Source organism: Opisthorchis viverrini (genome assembly GCF_000715545.1).
Source record: "Opisthorchis viverrini unplaced genomic scaffold opera_v5_30, whole genome shotgun sequence".
NCBI classification, from domain to species: Eukaryota; Metazoa; Platyhelminthes; class Trematoda; order Opisthorchiida; family Opisthorchiidae; genus Opisthorchis; species Opisthorchis viverrini.
Genome location: NW_008751686.1, coordinates 407,366 through 434,381, shown reverse-complemented (window position 1 = coordinate 434,381; position 27,016 = coordinate 407,366). Strand labels below are relative to the sequence as shown.

Genomic DNA, 27,016 nt, shown 5'->3' with positions numbered 1-27,016 from the left:
GGACCAGTAAAGGACAAAGTCACTTCCCGAATGGGGAACGCCAGGGAAGCATTCGCTAACCTACGACATTTTGCCACCGATGTGACATCAGCCTGACTAAATGTAAGTGAACGCTACCCATAGTTGAGCGTATCATACTTACGAACTTCGAACATCACTGGTCGATTCTCCGAGCCTCAGGTGCAGTTCAGTGCCTGGAGCAATCATTTGACCCTAACAGCAATCCTCAGCCAATCAGTACTGAGAACGATAGGTTTCTGTATCCGTGAGATTCAAAATCGAGTTTCTACTAAATTTATTTGTAATAGGAGATGAATCATACTTCGCGTGAGCCATCTAAAAAGGGCTTTCTTTTTTGAATTATAAAAAAGAACATTAAGTTCGGATTCACTGTAATAAATGGTGAATAAGGTATTAATTCATTGGAATGGTTTTGTACAGGGCGAAACCCCAAGACCGGTTGAAAACGAAATTACAGAGGAGCGCATTCTGGCGTCAGCCCATGAAAGAAAATTCCCAACAATTTCTAAGTTCACTCTTCAGTTAAAGATGTAAAGATGAAATTGCTTCTTTAGATTTCCGAAGAATTCAGAGGAAATTTTAGGGACGTCACTATCTCGCCTGGAGATTTTAGTTTCCTAGTGATTCCTCTTTGTCTGTAGACATGTGCGCCATATTTGATAGACTTCGCTCCAGTCAGTCTGAAGGCATCACGCCTTTAATGGCATCTATTAGTCACATTAAGTCTACTTTTGATTTACGCAGAAGTAACATGAGTTTGAATTTTCACCGGTTCACGTATACTCCATGGTCATCGCGTACACCCTGCGTGAAACCAGCTTTAGTGTTGGAACTACAGACAGGTAGAGCGAGAATGTATCTCCTCTCTACCCACTATGGTTTACTGATTCCCATTGTAACGAAACAGGCGATCGCAGGTACTGACAGAACACCTCCGCAAATGCACTTTCGGGTTTAAAAGTACTTGCGAAGGTGAGGGATGACAACAATTTCCCTACCTCTGAAATGGCCGCGCCAGTGTGCCGACCGCATAGATGGTGTGCTCAGCCAATCACAAGCTCGGACGATCATGACTGCTTTTATCGGTAATACAATCGGTCCGCTTATCTGAAAGGATTCGTATATCAAGTTATATACAATATTTTTCTGCATCCTAACAAACAATCTCACGGCCTAATTGTTAGAGTCGAATGCACTGCTCTTCTTCACAGGACAAGCACAGAAAGAACAAACCAGCAAAAGGAGCAGGGTGTGGAAAGATTTGGCGGAACTTATTGAAAGGCCGGTAGTGTCCTTTGTGCACACCAAGGCAAATTGAACATGTAGTTCGAACTGACTGTCCAACCCAGTTGTGAGCATTCTTACCACACCGTTCTAACTGCACATTTTCAACTATCACTCTATCGACATCAGACGCTCCCTAAGCAAAAAAAAGAAGTGAGCGCTACTTAACTAAGCAGAATGAGTCTGGAGACAACGCACTTTATAGAAACCAGCAGCCCAAATCGCGAACGATCTGTCAAGATATTTGGACTAAATGAATAACATTCCGTTTGTGGCTTCGACTGTCGTGGCGGAGGAAAGTAAGTGAAACGTCCTCTCGGTATGGGGAAACTGGAGAAATCGATGGATAAATGCGCCATTATTTGAAAATATTGGTATGGACATACAGGAAACTGTTACAAAGGTCACAGGGAACAAGTGACCACAATGTAGTCTGGAAGTGAAGATGGACAAGGCTCGATGTGAAACTGATTTAGTTGGAGCACTCAATGCCCACCATCTCTGCCCCAGAGCGGAGCCAGCAGTGATTTTTAGCTGAGTTTGTACGGCTGCTCAGAGAGCTGTGAAATAGGGCTATGGTCTTCAATTATGATTGTGCCTGTACTTTTTTCTTTTTGTGCTAAGAATAAACCTTCCATCACCGGCCTTCAGTTGCCGTCCAGTTTTACTTTGCTAGGTCTTTACAATGGAGACTATGTTGTAGTTAAAAGATGGAAAATCTGGAATTTTCAAGCGTTACCTTCTTACGATGACTATAAATGGCATCAGAGACAAGCCCACTGATAGCACCAGGGAAGAATCAAGGGCAGTGAAACGAAACACTTACCGGCCTTCGTGCAAGGACTTTGAGACGAACGGGTGATGGAGCAAATGCTACTCGTTTCATCCTTTGCCGGGACTTTTACTCCAACTACACGGAGATGCAAAAACCGTTGCAACCAATCTTGACATTCGTCTTCCAGTTGGCTGAGGTTGTACTCGTCCTGCAGCTGCATGGCGGGAGAAGTTGACCTATCAGGCGTATCTTCATGGGAAATTTCGAGATAAATGAAAGGATAAGAAAACAATAGGCAATAAATGACGATGACATGCGAGGCAGCAATGAAGAATCCTGACATGCTTACTTCCCTAAAAACACTTATTTGTCCTTGAGTTCCATTTGACGCTTGACACCAACTGTGGCTCCATGCAAAGAGCTATTGACAAATCCTCGCACGCCAATTCTGAAGTTAGCCTTGACCCTGCGAGGTACCCAGCCATAACGATGCTATGTGTTTGGCCGCGCGAAAATCGTTCTGGTGTACAACAGAGACAGAAACCACCAAAGACTGATAAAAAGTCCCTGCTCAGTGACTCGCGGAAAGTGTGCATTTGTCTGTTGCCTCGTTGCTACCGTCAACTTGTCAGAAAGCATGAGATGGTCCTGTGAACAAGAGCTTAGTAGCTCTAGGAATAAGACAGCTTACAACTTCCCACGATATGATGTTATAAATCGTAAGCATTAACATGCCGGGCTGCCCTCAAGTAGCTGAATCAAAACGAATGAAATAAGCCTAATAAAGATTCGAAAAAATATATGCAGAAATGCACACATCACTTATGAGTTTGTGACATCAAGCACAACCAACTGTTAAATTTCCGAATACAGTTTAATTTAACATTATCCGCTCAACATTACTTTTGTTCGTGGTAAGATTTATCGGGATGACGTTGCCACTTTATATTGCAACCCAAGCTGTATAAACAGCGGTTCCCAACAAGGAATAAAGAAATAATGATGATTTCATTTCGTTATTCTCCTAACTTGTCACTTAAAAACGCCTGAAATGTAGTGGAGGAGACACGATTCGACCGATGAAAAATGTTTGAAATACTCATACTTCTGTATGCGATTGGGCGCACTATCTGCATATGACAAGCGAAATCTCCCAAATCGACAGCTAAGGCAGGCAAAAAGAGTTCATCTCTTGAAAGACTTGGTGCGAAGAAACCCTGTCCTTGAGGAAGACGACTAAGAAAAAGGCGTTTACACCGTTGGATAGAATTGAAATGAACACATATCAGTATTGTGTCAAATTAGAATGCTTTCAACAAGATTGACCAAGCGTTTCTTGTGAAATCCCCGTGAACCAATCAACACCCAGAGAACAAGGCTTGGCAAAATTTAGCTAGGCAATAAGGCTGAAAAATGACAACAGGTACGCCACTGGGATCGGTTGCATGGGTCATCCTGCAGGGTTTCCAGACACGTGCACACATGATCACGTGGACTCCAGCCCGTAAGGCACAGAGATCACATAGCACTCTGATTGACAATAGCTGCTTTCACTTCACGTTGCAGTGTTCTGGCTTGTCCCCACCGGAACCTTTAGGCAACAATACCTTGGAAAGACGACTATTGCTAGACATGCATAAAACATGTTCCAACCACCTTGATGTGGTTTTATCTGGTTCTCTAACGACTGTGGTTCCTCGAATACCAAATACCCGCTTGTGCACCACAACAGGCAATGTCATTCTCCCTGTGTAAGTCCATTAATATGTTCCCAGGCATGATTTCGATAGCTTGAGAGACAACAGCCCTGACAAACTCCAAATGGTTTTGAGAACGCCTCAGGACAGTTCATCGTACACCCTGACCCGACTGACTTTATGGAAATATGGGGTAAGAGTGACCTTTAGAAGCTTCAAAGGCATCGCCTTTGGCGAAGAACATTTAGAAAAGCTAACCAATCCACACAGCCGAAGGTCAAGAAGAACTCTAATTCCTGGTCAAAGATACTACTGCGAGAGCATTGAACACAATGCAAAGATATGGTCAATGCACACTCTGCCAGGTCGAAATCCTACTTGGTTCTCTCAGACTGGCATCTGACGTCACAATATGAGAGAACCCAGTAACCGTGTTACAACGGAAGTGAGACTTGTGTGAGACCTTGTGAGACCTTGTGAGAGACCTTGTGTGACCTTGTGAGACCTTGTGTTGAGAACAGTCGGTCAGGATATCTTTGGCTCCAAGTCTTCGGACCATGTTGTTCTTCTCAAATATTTAAGAACAACCTGGACAGAGCGGGACGCAATGATTCCTGGAGTAGTCCCCTGGTCCAGCAGCCCGATGCACCTTAAAGACATTAATAATCTAAATGTGGTCGCGGCACAAAATGAGCAGGTCGACTGAAAGATAGAGGCACAATGGCAGAGGGTCAAATAACGCGCAGTGGTCTAGACGATGGTCTTTATTATGTATTAAGTTTCCAATATCGTCTTTGATTAATTCACTTTCAAAAGGTCTTTTAGGAACTGTTTCATGGATAACATTGGAACAGCTTCAGTGCACTCCCAACCGCACTAGCCGTCCCATTTCTAGAAGCTTCTGGTTCCCTATCCATACACAGTCGACCACCTGCCCGAATAGTCCTCCGAACCAGATCGTATAGAGGACTTTGCATCAGGGAGCGATACTGACCGTTCTGAGATTCAGCGGCTTCTAGAAACACTCCAAAACACCACAAAATAGTGTTGCCATGGTTACCTCATCTCAGTTACGGTGAATGCTGTCCATATAAGCCACTTGTAAATCATTGCATAGAAGGCTTTGGTATGTTTGCCTAAATTGTGACCTCTGAAGCCTTTCGGTTGCTAAGTAAGGGCTCGTTACTAGGTTTATGTGGAGAATTTAATAAAAATCCTCACTGGATAGGCGCGCGAAATGAATCAACTTGTGTAGTTCAAAACGATCGACGGTCACAGACTGAACCTCACCATCAGTAGATGAAGGCAATCTGGCCAATTTGGCTTCAAGGCAGCTCAGCCGTAAGCGGAAACCCAATGCGTCCAAACCGAGTATTGCTGAAAACAACTGGTGATCAGAACAGAGTTGCAAACAGGCTTACCAATACTATCGTATTTTTCGTTTTTTGTGTGCTTTTGGAGAACTCAAAAGTCCTACCTGTGCATTGAAATTTCTGGCTGTTATGATTATATCCGAACTCTTCGTGGTGGACAGAGGGTGGCTATTTCTCGACAGAATGCGTCTTTCACCGAATCAGTGCTAGAGTTTATTGATGCATGAACGGACACAAAATTCCGCTCAGTGTTAGTCTCTATCAAACGAGAAATTCGGAGGTGCAGTCGAGAATTAAAGCCTCAACTTATTGCAGCAGCTGCCAGATCAGTCGAAATAAGTAGTCTGTGGCGTCTACATAGAGAGCTCAGTAAATGCACTTGGATCCTGTATTCGATTTTCAGATATGCAGCAGATCTCGATTGAGAAATTAGTTAGAGTACCTTGTTGACAGATTTGCCTAGAGGTTTTCACGTTAAAAGCTACAATAGCAAGAAGAGAGCAAGGCCCGAATAGCGGATGCGGAAGAGAGACTCAGAGAGATTGTGCGCAAAGTTTCAGTTCATGGGTGCCTGACTGAGATGCTCAAAGCAGGGGCCTACAGAATTGACAAGTGCAACAAAACGGTGGTTAAGAGATAACAATGAAAAACGGTGGAAAGTGTCACCGGTCAAGTGTTTCAGCCTATCCGTTCTGCTGCATGAAATGAATAAGTCCATGCCATCATGCGGAGGCCGGTATAGCATGGATGTACTATTAATTTTCAGCTTTATCGATATATGTGGGCTGGGATACTACCAGAGTGCAAAAACCTAGACAAAGGGACAATTAAAGACCTCAATCAAAGCCTTTGGATCGAAAGCATGGCCTCGAGGCAGCGGTCGCTGGGATAAGACTACTCTAGTAGACTAAATTTTAGGGAGCTAAGTTCCACACTTGACCCAACCCAACTGTAGGGGTAGGAGACTGCATTTATCAGACGTTTACCCAAAGGCCAACCCGGTAGGAGAGACTGTAGACATTGAATCGACATCCACAAGCACCATGGCAAGGTTCAGCACCTTCGTGACGACATCCAAACTTACAGATATATGCAATATTTTTGCAGATAGAATAATTTAAAACGGTTTCTTACCAGTTCCTTCAGTTGTAGGCCAGCCCGTTGTACATCCATCGTACAGCACGCGATCAATCTGGTCGAACATCTGTTGAACACGACTCGCTTGTTGTCGGTCAAATTCCTATGAACAAACAGTGAAAATATTCCAATGTTTAGGTATCTGGTGGTAAGTCAGTCTGGCCTGTGAATAAACACTACAAATAAAACATTCTTCTAAAAACCCTTCTTCCTTGATTATCACGCTCTGATCAAAATGAAATGCGATTAATTTTTCAAAAACTTTGTAGTTCTACCAGGTAATCCATTGGTAAACTGACCCAAGTTTGCTTATTCTTCTAGGCTTGACAACGCAGTCCGAGCCTCCAAGACTGGAAAGCAAATCAGTAAACCAGAAGCTGTTGAGACAGATCCCTGCGTCTTATTGTTAGGCATCGGATAAAAGCCACTGGATAATAAGGGATTCAGTTTCATCAGGAGTATTGGTCCTTGCTTTAACGTCCCAATGAGCATCTGTTACAGGATCGGGGATATGTTAATGCAATCAAATTGCCCAACTCAGTGAACAAACCGACGACCGTCTATGCTAGTTGAGCTATAAATGTTCTCTATAACATATGCTAATCTTTTGATAAACATATTTCAAATGATAGGGTGAAATAGAAAGGCCCACAGTGCCAGGGATGTCATCAAGTTCCGTCTAAAAAATCAGGCCAATCAGTTGAAAAACCACCGAGGAGTCACAACAGCTTCAAATATATAAATGGACAAGTCATTCGGATAGTTGTATATCGTCAGACCACCCTCCGAAAATAAAACAGAACCGCATTGAGATCCGTTAAAGCTTCTGAATAATACATCGCACTAACCGCTTACGGATATATGACTTTTGCGTATGGGTGAGAGCTTACTTAAACCAGAAACATAAAACGGCAATCACTGAACCCAAAAGAAAAAAACATTTAAACCTGAATGATACACAAGCATTTTGATAACACTTTTAACTTCGATAAACAATCACTGTTCCTGTAGGTAGAAAAAGCTCGCTACTTGCTATTTGCATCAGATAACGTGAACATCTTCTCATAAGCTGTGGCTATCGGGGCTTAACTTTTCGTTCCTGAACATTAAAACGATCCATGGTACCATCCACTGCCTTAACTATCTAAAGGCTCCGATATTTTCTGAGGTTTCTTGGTTACGGCAGTTCCGACCGGCTGCGTTGCAGTAAGCCAGGTTTACACATACTGAGAATGTAGTCGTGTCCGAGAACGAATGCAAAAATATTAACTATCAAGAGCTGGGCCAAACGTCGGACAGAAATACTGTGGCGAATAAGTACAGCCAATCCCTATCTGTCAGTGCAACTGAGTCGTGTTTCCAATACACCTTACCGAACATATGTGATTATTTAAAAGCAAATGTGCACTCAAATGGTGTTTACGATTTATCAGTTGGACGTTTCGGTCGGTTCCATTCACGGTCATACTGAACCGATCCCAGAGTATATGGTTAAAACGGGCATAATACGCTGAATGCTTTTATGGGACTGCATAGAGGACACATGGCCGTCCTTCCCGTAGTTACCACTCATTCGTTGGAAACAGCACCACCGGTATAAAATGGCTAAACACTTAATGAAGCAGATTAATGATATTTCAGTTCCAAAGTCACATCTCATAAGATGATCAGTCTCCGTCGAGAAGCCTGCGGTTTATTACGATGAAATGATTGAAATGATTTGAACACATCCTCCCTACGTAAGGTGAGGAAGGCATCTCAACCAATACACCGTCAGGGTAATTGAAGATATGGATCACTACAGTCTAACCAATGGACGTCTGGAACTTGTATAATGTGAAAAAATACGGGACGCCAAACAATCTGTATCAAAACGCCAACCATCAAGCATGAAAAGCTAAAATTAAACCCATGCACTTTGTTTATCCTCTTGCGCGGGTCAGGCACCGAAGAGCAAGTGAAAAGAAGCAACACGGTAAGAGACGCATACGTAGAGCTTACAGTATAAACAACCCAATGTGGCTTCCCTTAAACAGCAAACTACGATAAAAACATGAGGGTAACGTGTAAGCCTGGCCAACTAAAGATGGAAACGTTGGAGGTTGAGATACTGACAAGCACTGAAGAAATAAACCTAAGGGTTGACAGAAATACTCATATTCTGGAAAATATATTTCGGTAAAACTTTGTCGAAAGAATAAGCCATATTTCAGCGTCATACATTTAAAAGTGCTGGCCGGGATGGCAAGGAGACACAGGTAAAAAGAGTCAGATAAGACCTGCAGAACTCAACTTCTACATAGGGACTTATTCAACGCTTCAGGCCGCAAGATGTGAAAACAAGGTGAAAATGCATGCTTCATTGATCATCATCTATTGATTGCCACGCCCAACGCAAGATATCGGGCGTTTCGTTTGGTTATGTCCCGACCAAGTCAAACGGAAATGACCATGTGATGGGAGGGTAAGTGGTGAATAAAATGACTGAAACACAATACGAATCCTAATGAAGCTAGTTCTAACGATAGGTGGATATGAGGATGCTTGGCCGACCGATGATAGTCGAACCAACGCTTGACATTACTTTAACGACGCCCATTCAAAACAACCAAGACTTTGTCCGACGGTTGAAATTTGATGATCGATTTTGAGGGCAGAAACCAATGGGTAGAATTTAAATTTATTCACACGGGAACCGCATAACAGATCCATCTTAGTTAACACACATTCGTCTATAATTAGCCCAACCCACATATATATCAGTGCTACAGCGCTATGCTAAAAATAAGTGGGTCACCCGGACAGGTCACACTTTATCCAGCGCTGCCACAGTTATGAAACCCGACACAACGTGTGGATCGGTAGGATCCGGTCGCCGTTATTCACACGAACTGAGGATAGTTAAAAGTCAACGACTGTTGTGTTTTCATCTTAGTACACGTCAGACACTGGTGTTATTTCATGGCATTACAAAACCAGTGCCAATCTATATTCTAACACACTACTTATTGCCATATGAGAAGTGCATAAATGGGCAGCCCCACCAGATAGTACGTCGGAGCGGAGTATGGCATTAGGATGAAGCGTCAAAATCGGCATTAGAAGAAGGCAATGTTAAACGGTACTGAGTAATAGGTTACGGTGCTCGCCACTATGTGTAGTCTCACCATCAGGCCTCTGAGCAGTGGTTTGACGAACACTGACATGAAGGTCCACTTCGGATGACGGATAGTACATTGATGTCAGTGTACGGCCTCACCAGCTAACTTTTTACTGCTATGTACAACCATTCACTAAGCACAGGGTCAATGGATCACGTAATATAAGTGGGTTGAGGAGGTCTTAAAGGTCAGAAAGGTGGAGCGAAATACTGATTGCTGAAATCTGCAATTTCCAAACTCCACACATTTAAATCATACACACCAGTATGTGTGTATTAAAGATTCGAAATATCCGGTTTTTTCAGACTCACAAATTAAACAGTCCCACTTATTTTGCAAGTGAAAGTAAGAAACTCACACACATTTCATCACCCCATTCGGATGAAGATACACTGGCCCAATCAGTTATGTGGTTGGCATTTTCCTCAATGTGATCGTTTGGGTCATCTTCACAAGACTGAGAGGATTCAGCGTTTTGTACAGAATGAAGTGCCGCGGTCCGGACTGGGTGTGAATCCAAGAAGTGGGTGGTTTGGGTCTCGTCTCTACGCAGTTCCTTCCCAGTAGTGGGAGTAAACCGTGCACTTTTAACGAAATTCTTGGATTCCGTCAGTTTACTAGGAACCGGGTCGGCGAATCGGATTGTTACGTCAGTCGGATAAAGAAACCGCTTAGGTGTTACCTCCTGCAGTTCGGATTCACTTGCTCCTGGAGCGGATTCCACAGAGCTTCCAAACAACTGAGCTCGGTCCTCTGGTACATCAAATAGTTTCACGTTTTTGATAGAATACTGAGGTTCTTTCACTGCGTCTTCGGTATCGTCCAGTGACAATGAAGCATTGTTGCACTGCAAAAGCCAAGCGGATACGACAGATTCCTTGCTTGGTTCACGTTCAATCAGAACAGTTTCTTCTTCGAAACCCGATACTGAAGTAGGTTGGTCCTCAGTCTGTGGAGATTGGCTAATGGTCAACCTGGATGGATCAGAATGGTTGGTGCTTGTAGCAGTGCGAGCAAGTCGAAGATTTGTACCGCTAACAACTCCCGTTCGAAGACACTGTTGTGCCAAAGAAGGGTTCTTGTACGCCGCCGCTCCATTATTACCACGCCTTTTAACGAATATTGAGGAGGATCTTTTGATCCCATTTCTTGGAAAAGAACCAAAGAAGGTACCAAACCGCGTCGCCGTGGTGGCGTCTCCTTTTTCACTGCCAAGTTGTGCTGAAGAAAAACTGCCCTTGGTTTTTGGTTGACGAGTTGGCTGATGAATTCCCAAGCCTGATATTCCAACGGTCATCAGCACGGACACACCGTTGTCCTCTGAACTGGAAGCTACAGGCGCTGTGGTGGCTGGTGGACTAGTAAACACGGAAATAAAAATGTTTCGTAGGAGAACATGGTCTAAAATAACAGTTGCAATCAATTGGGCATCTTATTACTCTTGACAAATTGTACAATGGCCATTTGGTCAACAGACATGTTGCTACAGAATGACTGTCCCAAAATTAGTCCATGGCAAACGACGGCTGGTTAGACGAAAAATCTAGCACTGCATTCTGACGCATTTGATCGGTCTGGTGTTCTGACATCCCCGACCGTTAATTAAGCAAAAGAATAAATACACCAAGATAAGCAGATTAAACAAAGAGCGCACGGCATCAATCAATTAGTTGCACTGTCGATATTATCCGTGCGGAAAACTAGATCTTACATTTTATACCATCTACTGTGTATATAGGGTGATATGTATCATATACTGCGGTACAATATCGTACGTACGATAGATATTCAACTGGAATCCGTTTTTCCTAGGATAATGGGAATAGACCATAAAGATGACGTCTTCCTACGAATTATATCCCATGGAGTAGCTGAGCAGAAAAATCCTACAGCGGACGATCAACTGTCGTAGACTACATTCAGTCAACTGATCGTCTCTTCTTGATGACTGACCTTAGCACCCCAGTCGGTTGTGGCAAACAAACACTAAAAGTGATCGGGATGTTTGGAAATCGAGTCAGGAATGTTGATGGGAACCGCATGCTTACCATGTGTCCGACGGAACTTGTCATCCCAAATACAAGGTTTAGTGTATTGAAAAAGCAACTACTGCGTCCAAGAAGTGGACGTGGACATCCACTGTCCGACAAATGGATGCTATGGAGGGTGACGTGCAATGCAGACCGCAACACCAACCATGCACAGATGTGATTCAGAGTGCGACTGAAGCTCCCTCGTCGTACAGCAAATGTATTGTTAAACAGATTCAGTAGCGAGCACCTGGTGGACTTGACCACAGGACGAGTGTCGACTACAAATCACAAATCATCACAACGGCTCCACAAACAGTGGAGGAAGAGTGTACTAAAATCAAAGAATATGTTAAGATGTTTACGGTGCACACCGTCTGATTCCGAAGGCTGATCATGAGAGAATAATGAACTTATATTCCACCTAGTCAATAAAAAACGATATTCGTCAAGGCGATCCAGCATCCGTCAGATGCACCAGCTCCAGAGAGTAGTGGCAGTGAGATTACCAAACGCCTGATCATCTACAACTGCTGAAAAAACAATGGTAAATTGAAAGATCCAATAGACCTCACATCATGCAGATCGACGAAGTCATACACGGTCCTATAGAGCACCTAAAGAAAACGATTGACATAAGATGCAGTAATTCCAATACTTCCAGCATATCGGATCAGCAGAAAGTTCAATATGTTTGAAAGTTTGTTAGTTGTTTGAGGGATACATTGCGAATCATTACCCAATCCAGAAAGATTTAAGCTGCTCCAACCTCACGCCTCCGTCAAAACGTACCTTTCCAAAGCACCTGCCGAGTTCGAATCCATAAAAGGGATGAGGTCTGGCTCCTACTTTGTTCAGTCTCTGTCTAACTACGATTGGTGCAGGAGCGTTTCCGAAGATAGCGTACCAATTCAGTAGTGTATGGAATGTACTAAGATGTTCAACAAACAAAGTGAAGCCCCAGTAATCGAAAATTCGCACACTGCATTATCCCCACATTCTAAATTGCAGCGCATAACCACGGTATTTCGTTTTAGCCTTAATATAGGATATTCCTAGTGTGCTTGTGCTTGGCTTGCAACGGCATCACAATAAAAGACACTTTGCATCCAGATTGATGGTTGTGGAATATCTTGATGCGAGGACTTCTGTCTTCACTACTGCAGAGTACTTAAATATGAACGCTCTGCCGACGGCACATTCGGAAGACTAACGTATTCCACTTACACTACCTGCCCACAGACAGAGCAGTCAAACTGAGTCTTAGAAACTGAAATTTTCAAACAAGCCACCATCAATAGAATTGAGTACACCCTGAGACATAGCCAGTCACGCTCGATAGGCCATGTAAAGCGAGTGGCCGACAATCTCACCCAGAAGCAACTTATGCGCGGACCCGATTTGCTGGGCAGCAAAAAATACCTCATCGTGACACTCGGGTAAGTTTGGAAAGATTTAATCATTGGAAAACCCGACAATTGACAGAGGGACCGTCTGCACAAGCCTCAAGAGCTCCCCGAAAAACAGCTCCATGCTCGAACATGAGCCCGTCATTTGAGGTAAACGTACGATGTGAAGCACAACCCTTTGGGTCGATGCGCCTTTCTAGCCCACATACCTGAGGGGAATCAGACAAGCCTACCAAATCCGAAACACCACGAAAGTAGTCTGTCTCTAACATCCAACCGACATCTGCTTACATCTGCCATGCAATCAGATGATGGTACTAGCGCCCATCCAATTACTGGTCTGCTGTCTGACTACCCACTCCCATTCAAGTAGCAAGTCAAATGGCATTTATCAGAGAGCACTATTTACATTCGGAAAATGCGGCATCTCGGTAAAAATTAGAAAAGCTGATGGATTACATCACCGCTTTAATGTGAAAAGGTTAATGATGGCGTTCACTGCCACGTCTCCTAATGGTATTTACATGGCCGCTATATGTTGACCAATAAATTTTGTTCCTTGATGTTAATCTGCATCAGCGTCTTGCACGTAGCACCACATTCGACACTGAGCGAACCTCCTGTGGTTCAATTAGTGAGCGCATGTGTCCAGCAAATCAGCTAGTCAATCACAAAGGGAGGAGATCATGAACCAATTGCTGTTGCACTCGAAGTCGGTTCTTACCAAGCATCGAAGGGATGCACTAAGGGTAACTACCTTACGGAAAGTCGGTAAGAACAGATCAAACGGACCTAGTGTTTATGGAGTCTAAACTAACTCACAACTCAACAAGCAGATGCTAATCGAACTTCAGCCGGCGATAGATGTCCAGTAGTAGCCCCTGTCTACCCTCAGGCCAAAGATGCTGAACGCTTTTTTCGCAGTTCGACCAGGTAGCCGAAACCTCATTCATTTGAGTTGGCTCAGCTGAGTGGATCGGGAATGAGTGAAATGTTGCTTCATCCTGTCCTGTAGCACTGTACCTGTGAGAAATATTCCAGAATTTCACCAAGTAAAACTATCGACAAAACTTGATTAAGATCCTGTTGGCGTGGTGGGATAGTGAAGTATCACGACTGATGGCACTGACACCTATTAGCTTGACGATCGATTGTCCTATACTGGCCATAGAAGGGAGCATTGCCATTCTTTTGGCTCCCCCAGAACTAACAAGCTGGAATCCGCAAAACTCGATAGAGTATACTATCGCGAGGGCTAACACGAGTCGGAAAACCCGGTACACTGGTGATGAGTATTGTATGTCGTCCATCTTATTGGTGGCGATCGACAGAACCAATGACCTTCTGACGGTCCGCGACCCACTCACCACAAACACTATGTGGTGAAACTCTTTTACTCGCTCAACACGTCCTTCCAACGCTTGTACCATTCGGATGCCGCCATTTCGCTTCAATTAGGTTCGGTATTCTCCTGGCATTGATTTAAACTTTTCTGAACAATTCAAACAATTATTCATGATACAGAGTAAACAACAATCTGCAACAAGCATGATTTCGTTACGCTGTGCAACTCAATACTTATTTGGTTTGACGTAACTCAGCTATCGGCTTGAAGAGAAATCGTGAACACCTTTTCCGCCTCCCGGTTAACGTATACAGAGCAGAGTCAAGCGAAAAGTTTTGTTACCACGGGGAACTGCACAAACTTGGGACAGTATATCATGCAGTACGCACACAAGGATATTCTGCTGTGGTGACGCTTTGGGTGTATATGGCACAATCGGCCGGCTGGAACGTAGGTTCTGGTCCGAATCTCCTCAGGCTTTCTCACTTGTATTGTTTAGGCTTTAACAACCTGATAGCACTTCGACCCTCTGTAGTTTTGTGAACGGCACGGCAGCTGTTCAGTAAAAGGATGCTAGAGGTCCATAGTTTGGACAAGTGATTTGACGACCGGTATTACTGCATTACATTGTTGGGAATACTCCGAGGTTTATCCACCCGCCATGAAATATGATGAATACAGTAAATCAAGAACGATTTGCTTGGTTCAGTGTTTCGGTAGGGTCAGCATAACTTAAAGGGACTGAGAAGGACACTAAAGTAGCCGTTAAAAAACCAACTTCAGGACTGCAAACATAAAGAGTTGAAACTTACCGGACTTCACTTCCTTTGACTTCCTGAGGGCTTTGTGAGTGACGTTGGGACTGCCAGTTGAATCTAGTTTTCTTTCGCTTTGCCTCCTTGTTGGATGATAAGAGACTGGGTAAAAACAACAACAATGCATGCAGTACTGATCAGCTGATAACTAACTCCAGGTGATTTCAAGGTCATAAATTATGAAGGTACTCTGTATGCAGTCGCCAACCATTTCAACCTATGGATACACGGTAAGAATGAGGTTCATTGCTCTCATAGTTTGGTAATTTTGTATTCTTTTGGCTATCGAACAGTCAGAAGAAGGTACCGAGTAGAAGTAGATTACTGAGTCATTAATATTACGAACTGACGACATTGTGTTGAAGGTCCACTATCTTGGATGAGTGCTTAACCTTTTAGCACGCAACTGTTTGCAGGCAAATACCAACAGCCAAGTTTGACGCATTCGTGGGAGTGCGAAATTCAACCAGTTACCATCATTCGTTTCGATCGGTAGTAAGAAAAAGGAGGTGTCGAAATATTGGTGACGTGGGTGTGCTTACTGCTGGTTGATCAGTCGATGTCTCCCCAACTGGGAACGAAACGTTTGCAAACCAACTGCTAAGCTTGGTGACCGTCAGTATGGAAAAAGATTATAACTAAATGGTTTATACTGCCCAATGGACCTGTACGTACCAAAGAAGCACTTTGCAGTTCCAGGCGTTAAGCATATTTTAAGGATACAGTGCACTATATCTTATTTTTACTGAGTGACAGGACGCCCACATACACATATTCAACAGGCTGATACTACCAAGGAATTGGAGGACGGAACTGTGAAATACATCAACACATATTACAAATGAAGGGCATCCTCAGAGCATCACTGGAAGGCTATCATATTAGATGATACCATTCCTCTACGTTATCAGCCCACTCGAAAGCTGGATAGCCAAATACATTGACAGTTATGTGGAAACAAAAGACTCAGATACACTGTTGCCGAGATTCCCGTGAATTATGTGACCTTTTATCGGGTGATGGGAAGTAATGGTGTTTTCCGAATTGTCCACTAACATTCCGAATAAGCAAGATACATTCGTACTCACTGATAAATCTGAACACGAATCTGGCTGGGTAGTAAATGCAATCTTCACAATCAATCATATTGCTCCGTGACATAATCGAGCTTATCCAGTTAGGTTGACAGCAAATAAACACAGGGCACCAAATGATGTTTTCCTTCACTAAACTAGTCTCAGGGACAACAATGCAGCACTTTGAAAAGAGCTTTGGAACAGTGTAGACAAGATATATGGGAAGCACTCTCGTACTTGTTAACTATTCGCCTTACATGGCTTTCATAAGCACATCATCAACATAATTCCAAACGTTGCCGTTACAAAAGAACAGTCATCTGATATGCGAATCCTCTTCTCGGGTGTAATGTTTTCATGCAACCACAGCCAACTAGATATCGTCGGTGGGCGGAAATAACCCTGCTTCAGGACTCTAGTCAAGCCTCTAACTTGCCGTAGCATAATGAAGAATTTTTCCAGGGGAAAATCGGACAAAACGAGACTACTGGAACACAATAGCATTTCATACGATTTATCAATGTATGTACAAGAAACCAGAGTAATACGCAACCTGGATGGCGATTTTTTAAAACTGACTTCATATGCTTACAGTTTTAGGGGTGCAAAGTATTGCTGCACCGTTTGCAGTAGAGCTGCTATACAAACTAACAGCTACAATGCGCTCCAAACTTTTCTGCTTCAAAAGCCGCGATCCGCGACGTGATACGCCAAGAACTGTTTACCGGGTGAGTGAGACCAAGTTTACTAGTGGAAGTTTTCCGATCACCCTACAGCTTTCTTTTGATTCCTTCTGGGCTATTACAAATCGTGTGATTCAGTAGGTGTTACGTGAACTACGTGGGTCAACAAACTAGACTTACCGCTAGGTGGCCAGTTCCAGACTAGCGAGTGCTCTGATGCAGCTGATTCTTGCTCTATTTCATGATCGTCTTGCTTTCAAAAGTAACGATGATGAGTAGAAAAATGAATTTTATTTCTCGGATAATTCCCAGCCAGTTTTCCGTTACACCGTTCAAACATCGAATCCAAATCAGCACGTCATTATAAATGTTCGGATACACTGTTTTAGCTACCATTAACTACAACCTGCAGACGCAACTAACCGTTTGTTTTTGCTACTACATCCCGTCCAGTGTGCGGAGATCCTGTATATATCAGGACTTACCTTACGTATTAGCATAGCTCAGACTATGCACCACTTTAACGCCTGTATTATTTGGGCTTCAGTAAATCACGACCGCCATGTATTTGAACCTCACTCGTTTACCACTTACAAGGAACAAACGGGATGCTTCATTGTAGCGCATCACTAGAAACCCAATTCAACTCAACCCAAATACACATTTAGGTACAGATTAGGCAGCAAACAAATAAACGACGGATTTTATCGGACGTTCCGTGAAATCTACCAATCTGCGATCCATGACTGACTTGCGAAAAGTACTTCTCGGTTAAGTTGCGTTGAATATCTGCTTGAATCTCAATGTGGAGCAGCGTTTCATGGATGAGCTTCAAATGCAAAAGGCGCTCTGATAAAATTCAATGGTTGACACTTCCACTTATTCACAGAACTGACCAAAACCAGTGTAATATTTTAGGGCGTCACAATCGAATTTGTTTTGGTGTATGAAACATGTGCACTTATCGTCAGGACAGGAAGGAGAACTCGATTGCAATACATCACTTGATTGAGATCCTAGATGCGGTAGTCCTGCGCCACCCAGTGACAAAAGTACACGTGGTTGTCTTTCGCCTTAAGAAAGTTGTGGAACCGGTAAGTCAGAGATAACCAAACCTAACGTTGCAAAATTCACTCTCTTTATGTTGGGCTGTGGAGTTTATAAATCTAAACGTATACATCTGAAAGGTAGCTGCAACTTAAGAGTTTGGACATGACTACTCATTGTACGCCTCACTGTTTTCTGTACAACACGATCACCGAGTGCTGTCGTCTCTTGTTTGGGAGAAGACCTGTAGGAAGTAATAAAGGTTGGTATATCCTGGAAGGTGGAATCTTCTAAGATAGGTCCACTGCACAATACAAGAGGTAATATCAAACGATTCTGTTTCGAACGGTTATTTTATTTTAGGTGTATGCTAATTGATGTAATCGATCACTTTGCTTAAAAACCACACCTCAGTGTCACCTCAATCTAACTTGGCGATTCGGCAGATAAAATCAACCGAAGTGATATTGCTACAAAATTCGTAGGGTGTCTCATCGACCTGATCTGTTCACTAGCATCTCAACACCAAGAGAATACTCTTGTCAATACACACAGTTTTACGTCATTGGTTTCAAACTAGATTCCCAGTCGTTTATCTAATGCTAACCTCTATCCTACATCCCACATTTGGTCCAAAGTTTATAGCGCCGGCGAATGGAGTGCTCCTCAAGAACCACCTTAAGTATCACCTCAGCATCCACGGTATTTTGATATAGCTAGCTTTCTGATAAACAAACTACATGTGAACTTCCCTGTATAATGTAGTTCATCCATTTTAATTTTCAAAACCAAGGAATTCGGGTAGGTCATGCCTAAGTGTAGGAAAGGATATCGCCAAGCTTTACGAGGGACGTTGGCAGTTTGCTAAAAAAATAAATCAAAAACCCTCTTACTGGAAGTTTCACTTGAAGGAAATTGTGAAGTCATTCCATCAATTAGTCATTCGCTTAGCCCTTATTAGAGAACGGAGGGTACGATCGCAAAATCCTTTGCTTTTCGGTCCAGAGAACATGCATAAGTATCATTACCCACCTAAATTCGGGTCATAAATTTACCCGAATTGCTTCTGAGACTTTGGTTAAGACAGGAACTCGTGGATTACACAGCTTCAGTTGACGTTTAGAAGATAAAAAAACCTTCCACTACTGTAAACAAAATAATTTACCTTTATTTAGAAAGATTCGCACTAACATTTTCAACGTATAGGCTGCCTATTCTATAATTTATTTAGGAAAGAGACGACAATTTCAGTCTACAGAGTCCCATTAAATAGAAGTACACTCCAAGCCCGATAGCAAACTGGATTCAAGTTACCGGACTTACTCCATTAAAAAAACATCCCAATTTAATGGAGTACAATATCAGTTTCTCTTAAACGTATGCCGATGGCCCAAAAATGTAGCGGTAAGACCGGGTGCCAGAGGGTCCCGCGATCCTACAGATGTTCCGTGGCGCCGAAGAGTAGGCACCTGCGTCTCAACTTCTGGTGGAAGTTTCTTAGTGTCAGCACCTATCCATCGCACACTTTACTCCTGCAAGCCTGTTTCAGGAGGGGAGGCTTATGTATTGGGTTAGATCAGCTCCTGTTAAGACGCAAAGCAACTAACTAAACGATATGTTGGTTCCACTCAACATGACCTCTATGTTGCTCCTGTCCAGTCTTCAGATAGCTGGAACTCTCATCTCAGTTGCTTCCTTCGAACTGGTGGATAACTACATATAAAAAGGGCACCGAAGCTAAACGACTATTGTTCTGAAGTGATCCACATTCACACAGCAATCAGAACAGCGCTACGTTCAAATATCGCCTGAATGATATAGCTCCGAACAGAGGATACATTACCGAGGGTACTGGTTTGACCGAACGTTGAATGAAGGCAAAATTCATACTTGTTGATAATTATTTAAGGATAAATACCAACAAATCGAGAGGCTTTATCTCACAAAGGGAACTAGATTCATTTATCTTCCCACGCTGCTACACCAATATGGAGGCCATTTGCCTGTTTCGAATTGCAAACGCCTCCTATAGCACAGTCGCCACCCAACTTAGAGCATATGACCAATAAAAAGAAGCATCCATTCAACGTAGGTGACCTGAGATTGATGACGGTGGAAACTGTATTGTGAAACTTCCCCAACATGAAATCTTAGTGAAATAGGTGCACGGAAAGCGCAGTCATGCAGCCTTTGCGGGTTCACAAAAACTGGGTGAACACTTCTGTAACACCTCACTAAGTGTGAAGCGCGACCAAACGCCAGAAGAGACCAACTACCTACTGCAGTGGTAGCACCTCGTGGTTCGATCATCAGCGCATGCAGTTAACAGACGTTTTCCGCCTCCTGCGGGTCTTATCCGATTCGTTCGGTTTCACCAAAGGGTTCACCTTACTTTCCTCAACACAATTCGGTGAGAGATAATTGATTTTCCATATCTTAAAGAAGGTAAAATTCTGATTCCAATTCTGGTTTTCAAAAGGTAGAAAGCAGATGTCCTTCTTTGTTCTTCCCCACCAATCAAAACGATACGGGTAACAAGGCCTATCTCCCGAAGAAGCCCCAGTGAGTCCGACGAAACACCGATCTGGTGGTCCTTTCGTGGGCTAGCATACATGGTGGAATTCCATTCCAGACCTAAGTCTCTTCTTTGTAGACATGCAACAGGACGTCTGTCCGCTGAAATTTCAAACTGTTATTATGCCGTCTTACTGTTATGACACGCGCAACTGGGGTCAAATGGATACTGTTAGACGACCTCGAACAAGAATTTGAAACTGCTTTTTTCGCGTTAAGCGTACATACTACCTGTAGGGTGGTATTTAAATTCCGGCTATCATTGTGAACCCAGCTTTGGTACCTGTTCCAGTTACTTCTCGCCCTAAGCGCACGGGCTAGATACTCGTACTGAACAACTGATTGTATGAATGTTAAATTTAGGGAGTCAAACGGCTAGAGGAATTCCTCCAGAACATCAAATGAGTCTTAAGCCGTTTGTTTCTTGCTAACACAAGATGGGTGTTTTCGGGGAATGCCCTGCGCAAACATTCCTGTGTTGTACACACCACTGGAATTTCCTCAGCTCCTACGTAACGATTCTCAGCTCAGCGTATGCGGAATTGAGCACAAATATCAAGGAATAAATTCTAACGTAGTGTAATCTACTCGGCTGAGAGTTTTACTACAGTCACTAAGTGTGATACGTGTCAACTTGTGACACTCCCATACTTCAAACCGAGGTTTGCGAGTCATCAGTAGGTTATTTATGCACAGCCTTGAATTTAGGAGCCCATGTTGAACCCAACTTGTAATCCGGAGGTATACAGAATGACGTCAAATGCTGTTTTTGTTATTTCTATCCCTGGGGTCTTGAGGGCTGATAACGTCAGGTAAGGGTCTGCATTTGTTGTGTCCACTGTAATCACAACCATACGAAACTAAGATAGATCCTTCCAAAAGGTAGTTTTTGGAATATCACCTGTTTTAAATGACAAGCTGCGCATATGTGCTGGAGGTACTGCAATGTGGGACTACCTTCTCGAGCACACCTGGGTGTAGTACGACAGGATATGGTGTATTAATGCTACCAAGAGTCCCTGTCGATTTCCATCTCGACAAGAGTGCAATATAATTTACGCAACCATTCTTCCTCTGAAGCAGCCATTACTGCAATAAACAAGACGTTTTTGTGCTTTGACAATAATTAGACCTACACAAAGCTCTGGAACCAGATGATCTGCACCTATCCATTTTTCATCTCGCAAGTGTATTAGCAGTACCTCACACTGTTCACGTTCACTTTAAGAACATTAAAACCCACGAATGGAAGATGGCCTCGAGCAAACCATTCTGCAAAAGTAGTGATAAACGTTAACCATTGAATTACGGAACATTGAATTTCCAGATCGGCTTTACGCCAGTTGACACCAAACTCATAGAAAAGCAGATAACGCATATGCTACTAGGCCACATTAAGATAAGCGGTTTGCTTACAAGTGCACAGCATATTTTTTCGCTTCGCGTTCCCCCATAACTAATTTTGTTATGGTCACCTGGTGAGTTCGAACTTCAGACACGTGTTGTCACGCAGATGCCATCTTTGTCAAATTTGCCACGGTAGTTGGCCATCACTTGATACTAGTGCTTCAAGAGTACAACATTAAGTAATTTCGAGGAGTTGGATAGCAGATTTCTTGAAGGACTGCTGCTTCTCCATCAACCACTGTTCTTACTGGGAGGTGATTTTCGATAACTAGTATCAGATTCAGTACCAGATGATATCAGTATTATAAGAAAACTCCAATTAGTTAGCTAAACATGTCAGTTATGCATCAGTCATCCTAAGATGTACCGACCGGCTGATACTCTAGCAGATTCCGCTGAAATACAACAGGATCTGAAGAGTGTCTGGCAAGTGACCAACTCTACCTTGCAATCAAACAAACTGTCAGCGTATTCACGTTGACACCTTTAAGAACCAATACACTTACCAAACTAATAGAAATTCCGTGTCCAGCGAAGGGATGTTGTAAGATCTGGGAATCTGGGTCCGTGGAGACCTCAAAAACTCATTATCACAAGCACATCCAATCGCTAAATGTTAACTTACGCCATGAGTATTGAGACTAAGTTTTGCAAGCTTGACAGCCGCGTGGAGATACATCTCGGCCTCATACAACCGCTGCAGCAATACGGTGTACCATTGTTTCTTGTGTGCCTAAAATGGGTGTACTATAGCTAAAGCGCACACAGATTCAAGCCGCAAGTATGATATGAGGACTATACAAACACAGCCAAATCTCCCGCTGAATATGCTTGGACCTGTACGCCTGTACATACTGGTGGGTACGTTTGGACCTGATTTTCTTAAAGTGCCTGTCACAAGGTGAGCACCAATCTGGTAGGGTCTGTCCTGGTGGAGATAACCCGCAGCTGAAGGCACCGGCTTGACCCTGAATATCGGTGGTAGCAATATCACCATCATCATCGACAGCAACACCTTAGGAGGACGCTAGCACTTTATCACCAAACAACCGAGTCAACACACTTGAATAAAGCTTTAAAATAGGAGGGATTAGCAGAGCTTGGTCACTTCACCATCAGTTACTGCGATACTAGACAAGAGTCTTTCAATCAGCCTAGACACACGTAAGTTGGGGTGGAAATGTGAAGCTCCATACACATCAGTTCCAATTTATCTTACCGGATAACTCCAGTGCAATGGACTCAGACATAATCATCTAGACCACCAACCTAAACCCAAACACTTTGGGAAAGGTGCAGTGGGGAGTCACGGTGTGGTGTGCTTCGATGACAGTCATTAATCCCCATCAAATGTTTTCCCATCATAGTCTACAGGTCATCATCATCATTGACAGCATGACATCAGCGTTCAACACAGATGCTTCACTGCCGTACAACCGTGATTAATTTGAAGGCCTTATTGTAAAGAAAAGAGTAAAGCTGGATGAGGGAGGGACTTAGTGCTAGCTTACCACAAACATTCCAAGGTGCCTATACCTCCAGACATTCACTCAGACGATCTGAATAGAAACTGAAAACAAGAACGCCACTGACATCTGTCGGCAGCCATATCTTGTAGTGTCTCCAACCAGGCACAGCGAGGATCACGCGATCCCCATCCTGGAAGGATGCCTGAAAACGTCTCACTTCCGCTGCTCGAATAGGCCAAGTCTCACAACCATACAACAAAAACAGCCCGCACTGTAGCTTGATACACACGTCCCTTCAGATTCAGGGATAAACCATTCTGACGCCATAGGTGTCTCAAGTTAGCAAACGCGGTTCGAGCCTTGCAGATTTGTGCGTTCACCTCATCTGTCACACTACAATCAAAACGAGTACAAACTCCAACATACGTAAAACGCTCCACAACTGCCATTACCTATCCCTGGATTGCATGTGTCGTGTTCAGTGACTGCACGTCCACGAGCATGACCTTATGCCTTGTAGGTGCAAAGTGCATACCAAAGGAAGGGATGAATCCGGTAAGTCCATCCAAAAACACCTGAACCTTCTCCTCCTCTTCGAACATGAGAACGACGTCTTCTGCATATTCCAGATCGACAAGGTTCTATTCACAGGCTATTTGAACACCGGGATTTAGGAGACCCTGCAGCGTTCGTCTCATGATTTCATCGATCACGAAGTTGAAAAGGAATGGAGAGAGTGGGTATCCCTGACGGCCACCACTTTGTGTACGGAAGCTCTTGGAGAGCTCTCCGTACACACTCACACGCCCAAAAGTCTGAGAATACAAAGAACCTATTATGTTTACAAACGTCCGAGGCATTCCTTGGTAGGCAAGCGTCTCAAGAAGAAAAGACCGATCTACAGGTGTCGACTAAGGAACCTTTTTTTTTATCTAGTTCACCAGAAGTCAGTTAATCTCCTAGGGTTCGTACGATATTCAAGTTTGAAATGTTATGGCTGGCCAGCGCCATAAAAATACTATTCGGGAGAATCCGGGCGTTGGTTTAGCAGCAAAATATAGGATTGTAGCCTACAAGGTACGGGCACTGGGTGGAAACTACACGCTTGGCAACGGGTTCAAACGAGCCCGGTATAGTAAGGTTCCCTTGGAAGTGGTGGCTCGAATCGGAATTGTTTTCCTTGTGCTGCATATTATCTTGTTGCGTGGGTCACTGTAAGCCATCACTTATGATTTGCGGCTGATTGGTTTCGAAGCCGATTAAAAACTCATGGTAGAAAATAGTGCATAGAAATGAGCGTTTACCTGTCCGGTTGGCTGTGCCCTGACATTCAAGCGAGATACTCAACATGTTGTCATTCCAATGAGTAACACCGCCTGAAGATTGTCCTGGGCGTCATTAGAAACAACATTCAAAAGGTCGCGAAAATATCGAGTAAAACAATTACTCAGGGTCAGTTCATAATGGGCACAGTGCAATAAACAAACACGCTATTAGAAAGACAAAGGTTCGCGAAGTCGATGCTCAGTATTCACACAATGTAATTAAATTTTCGAAATTTACGATATGTCCCTGATGTGTCATCAGCTTGAGGAAGGCGACCTTCCCTCTGCTTGGAAAGTAGCGGTTGTCACACCAATTTACAAAAATGCTGACCGACTGTCTCCTGGCAGCTACTGGCCTATAAGCCTCACTGGCGTGCGCGCAAGTATTTGGACGCTTTCTGAAGTGAGCTATCCTAGATCGTCTTACTCCCAACAACTTGACACCTCCAGCTTAACACAGATTTCTCTCGAATCGTTCTTGTGTGACTTATATCGAATGCCATATTTTTCAAATTCTCAAAAGTAGGTCCTGCTGCTCCACAAAGCGTTCCTATCCGAGAGATCATTCCCATGGGGAACAGGCTCGACTTCTCTTCTCCAGCGCCGGTCTCCGTTGGAGTTCCTCAAGGATCCGTTTTAAGGCCACTTCTGTTCCTGATATACTTCCACGACTTTCCAAATGTTCCTGCAAGTTCAGGTCTACCTTTTGCTGACGACCTGAAATCCTGAGTTTCCAATGACGGTGCCCTCCAAATGGACGTAGACGCTGCAAACAGTGGTCGTTGGACCGGTAACTTCTTTTGGATGACAGAAAGTATGCCCACATGTCATTTGGGGGAGAATCCACAAAGTCCTTTGTCATGGTGAGGAAGGACCAGAAGCCATCAAGAGGAAAGATGCCAAGAAGGATTTCGGTAACTAGCTCTTTTCAAACAGGTCCTTCGCACTGTACCGTGGGAAATCGGTCTAAAAGGCATTCACCGTTCTTCGAATAATTCGCCGCACCTTCTCCCGTATTACTTGCATAGGCTTTCAAATACTCTGTGGGGCCTATGTTGGACAGCCGAGTTTTCTACCCGGGACGCACAAGAGACGTCTCCTCATTGGGCGTGTCCAGCAAGTTACTACGAGATTGGCTGCGGGCCTCAAAACCGTGAGTTATGAAACGTGTCTCGCAGTGCTCGACCTCTTTCCCCTGGAATGTGCTTGTGTCGGTAAAAACTCGCTTCTTACCCATGCCCTGTTTGAACAAGGGATGACCAGCAGGTTCCTCGCTATTGGCCCAACAACACACGGCGGGGACACGGTAAGAAAATTTTCAAGCTCAGAGCGCACACTTTTATCAGGCAACATTTATTCTCACTTCGGTTAGTAGCTACGTGAAGTAACCTTCCTCCGACGACTGTCTGCGTTCCTTCTAGAATCCAGCTCAAATTAGACACTTTTTACGCGAGTCCTCGTGCAGGCAAGCACGCTGCCTGATGAGCAGTGCTACAGCCTCATTCTACTTGCGCCCCCCGGTGAATGACAACCATTAAACGACATTAACAAAACCGACCCGAGAAGCTTGGGCAAAAGCTTCGATTGAATGTATGAACCAGTGAATTCGTGAACCCGTGAACACCAGTCTAAAAATCGAGCCCCATTCAAGCATCCAGTAACGCCACGAAAGTATTTGACCAGAATTTTCTGCCAGAGGTGTGATTCCTTCAGGGCATAATGAAATTGGGTGACCTGAAAAAATGGGCGCAGTTTGGAGCGGTTTACGTTTCAATGTATGCGCAACAGAATACAGAATTTTAGCGCAAAATGTTTCACTCCATTCGCAAGGTTTTTTCAGCTAGGAGCATCGTGCGGCCCAGTAGCCCCCTAATCACCTGTGACATTCAGCAGAACGCAATATGGATGAAAATGTTCAAATAACTGCACGTAGAAAGATGCCAACCGGTGAGATGCTGTCATGCAAGTGACTTACACACGGCTTAACATTAATCCAGTGGGACTAGATTATGAATCCTTCGGTTTTTAATAAAACCGTTAGGTCAACTGTAGACGCAGCTGTGGAAAAAGACTACAGCTTAAAGGACGCCGTCAACCTGATTTTAAAACTTATACGAGGAGCGGCTCGAGAAGTTGGTTCATTAGGAACGGGAAGACAGTCCTCTAGACAGGCTAGGAAAGAGATTTTTTGAGAGGTCACGCAGTTGGAATTACGAACGAGAGAGGGAGAGCGAATATTGCAGATCGAGTTTCCAGTGGACGGTGTGTAAATAAGGGACCTAAGTATGCGAAGCACTTAATGAGAGGCCGGTTGACGGGCTCCTTTGATTGGACAAGATACGCTAGTAGGGTAGTGGGTTCGCTTTAGACGGACAAGTCACTTATTAG

At 43.7% G+C, this 27,016-nt stretch overlaps 2 protein-coding genes across 2 annotated transcripts in view; one reads left to right on the top strand and one right to left on the bottom strand.

The window, feature by feature from the left end:
• The window catches only part of T265_02445 (hypothetical protein), a gene marked incomplete at both ends in the record, with an annotated part of 44,086 nt that extends 19,374 nt beyond the window's left edge, over positions 1 to 24,712 (bottom strand). The window contains 5 exons of the mRNA XM_009166694.1: positions 2,132 to 2,329; positions 6,285 to 6,390; positions 9,807 to 10,806; positions 15,045 to 15,149; positions 24,608 to 24,712. Coding sequence (XP_009164958.1) covers positions 2,132 to 2,329; positions 6,285 to 6,390; positions 9,807 to 10,806; positions 15,045 to 15,149; positions 24,608 to 24,633 — 1,435 coding nt within the window. The remainder of the gene's footprint in view (positions 1 to 2,131; positions 2,330 to 6,284; positions 6,391 to 9,806; positions 10,807 to 15,044; positions 15,150 to 24,607) is intronic.
• Positions 1,559 to 25,357, top strand: T265_02444 (hypothetical protein; the record flags this gene model as incomplete). The annotated part of the gene is made up of 8 exons (XM_009166693.1): positions 1,559 to 1,604; positions 16,724 to 16,851; positions 23,095 to 23,272; positions 23,402 to 23,576; positions 23,633 to 23,858; positions 23,978 to 24,169; positions 24,891 to 25,011; positions 25,155 to 25,357. 8 exons carry the CDS (start codon positions 1,559 to 1,561, stop codon positions 25,355 to 25,357), a joined length of 1,269 nt encoding a protein of 422 aa, XP_009164957.1.
• Positions 25,358 to 27,016: the final 1,659 nt, after the last annotated feature.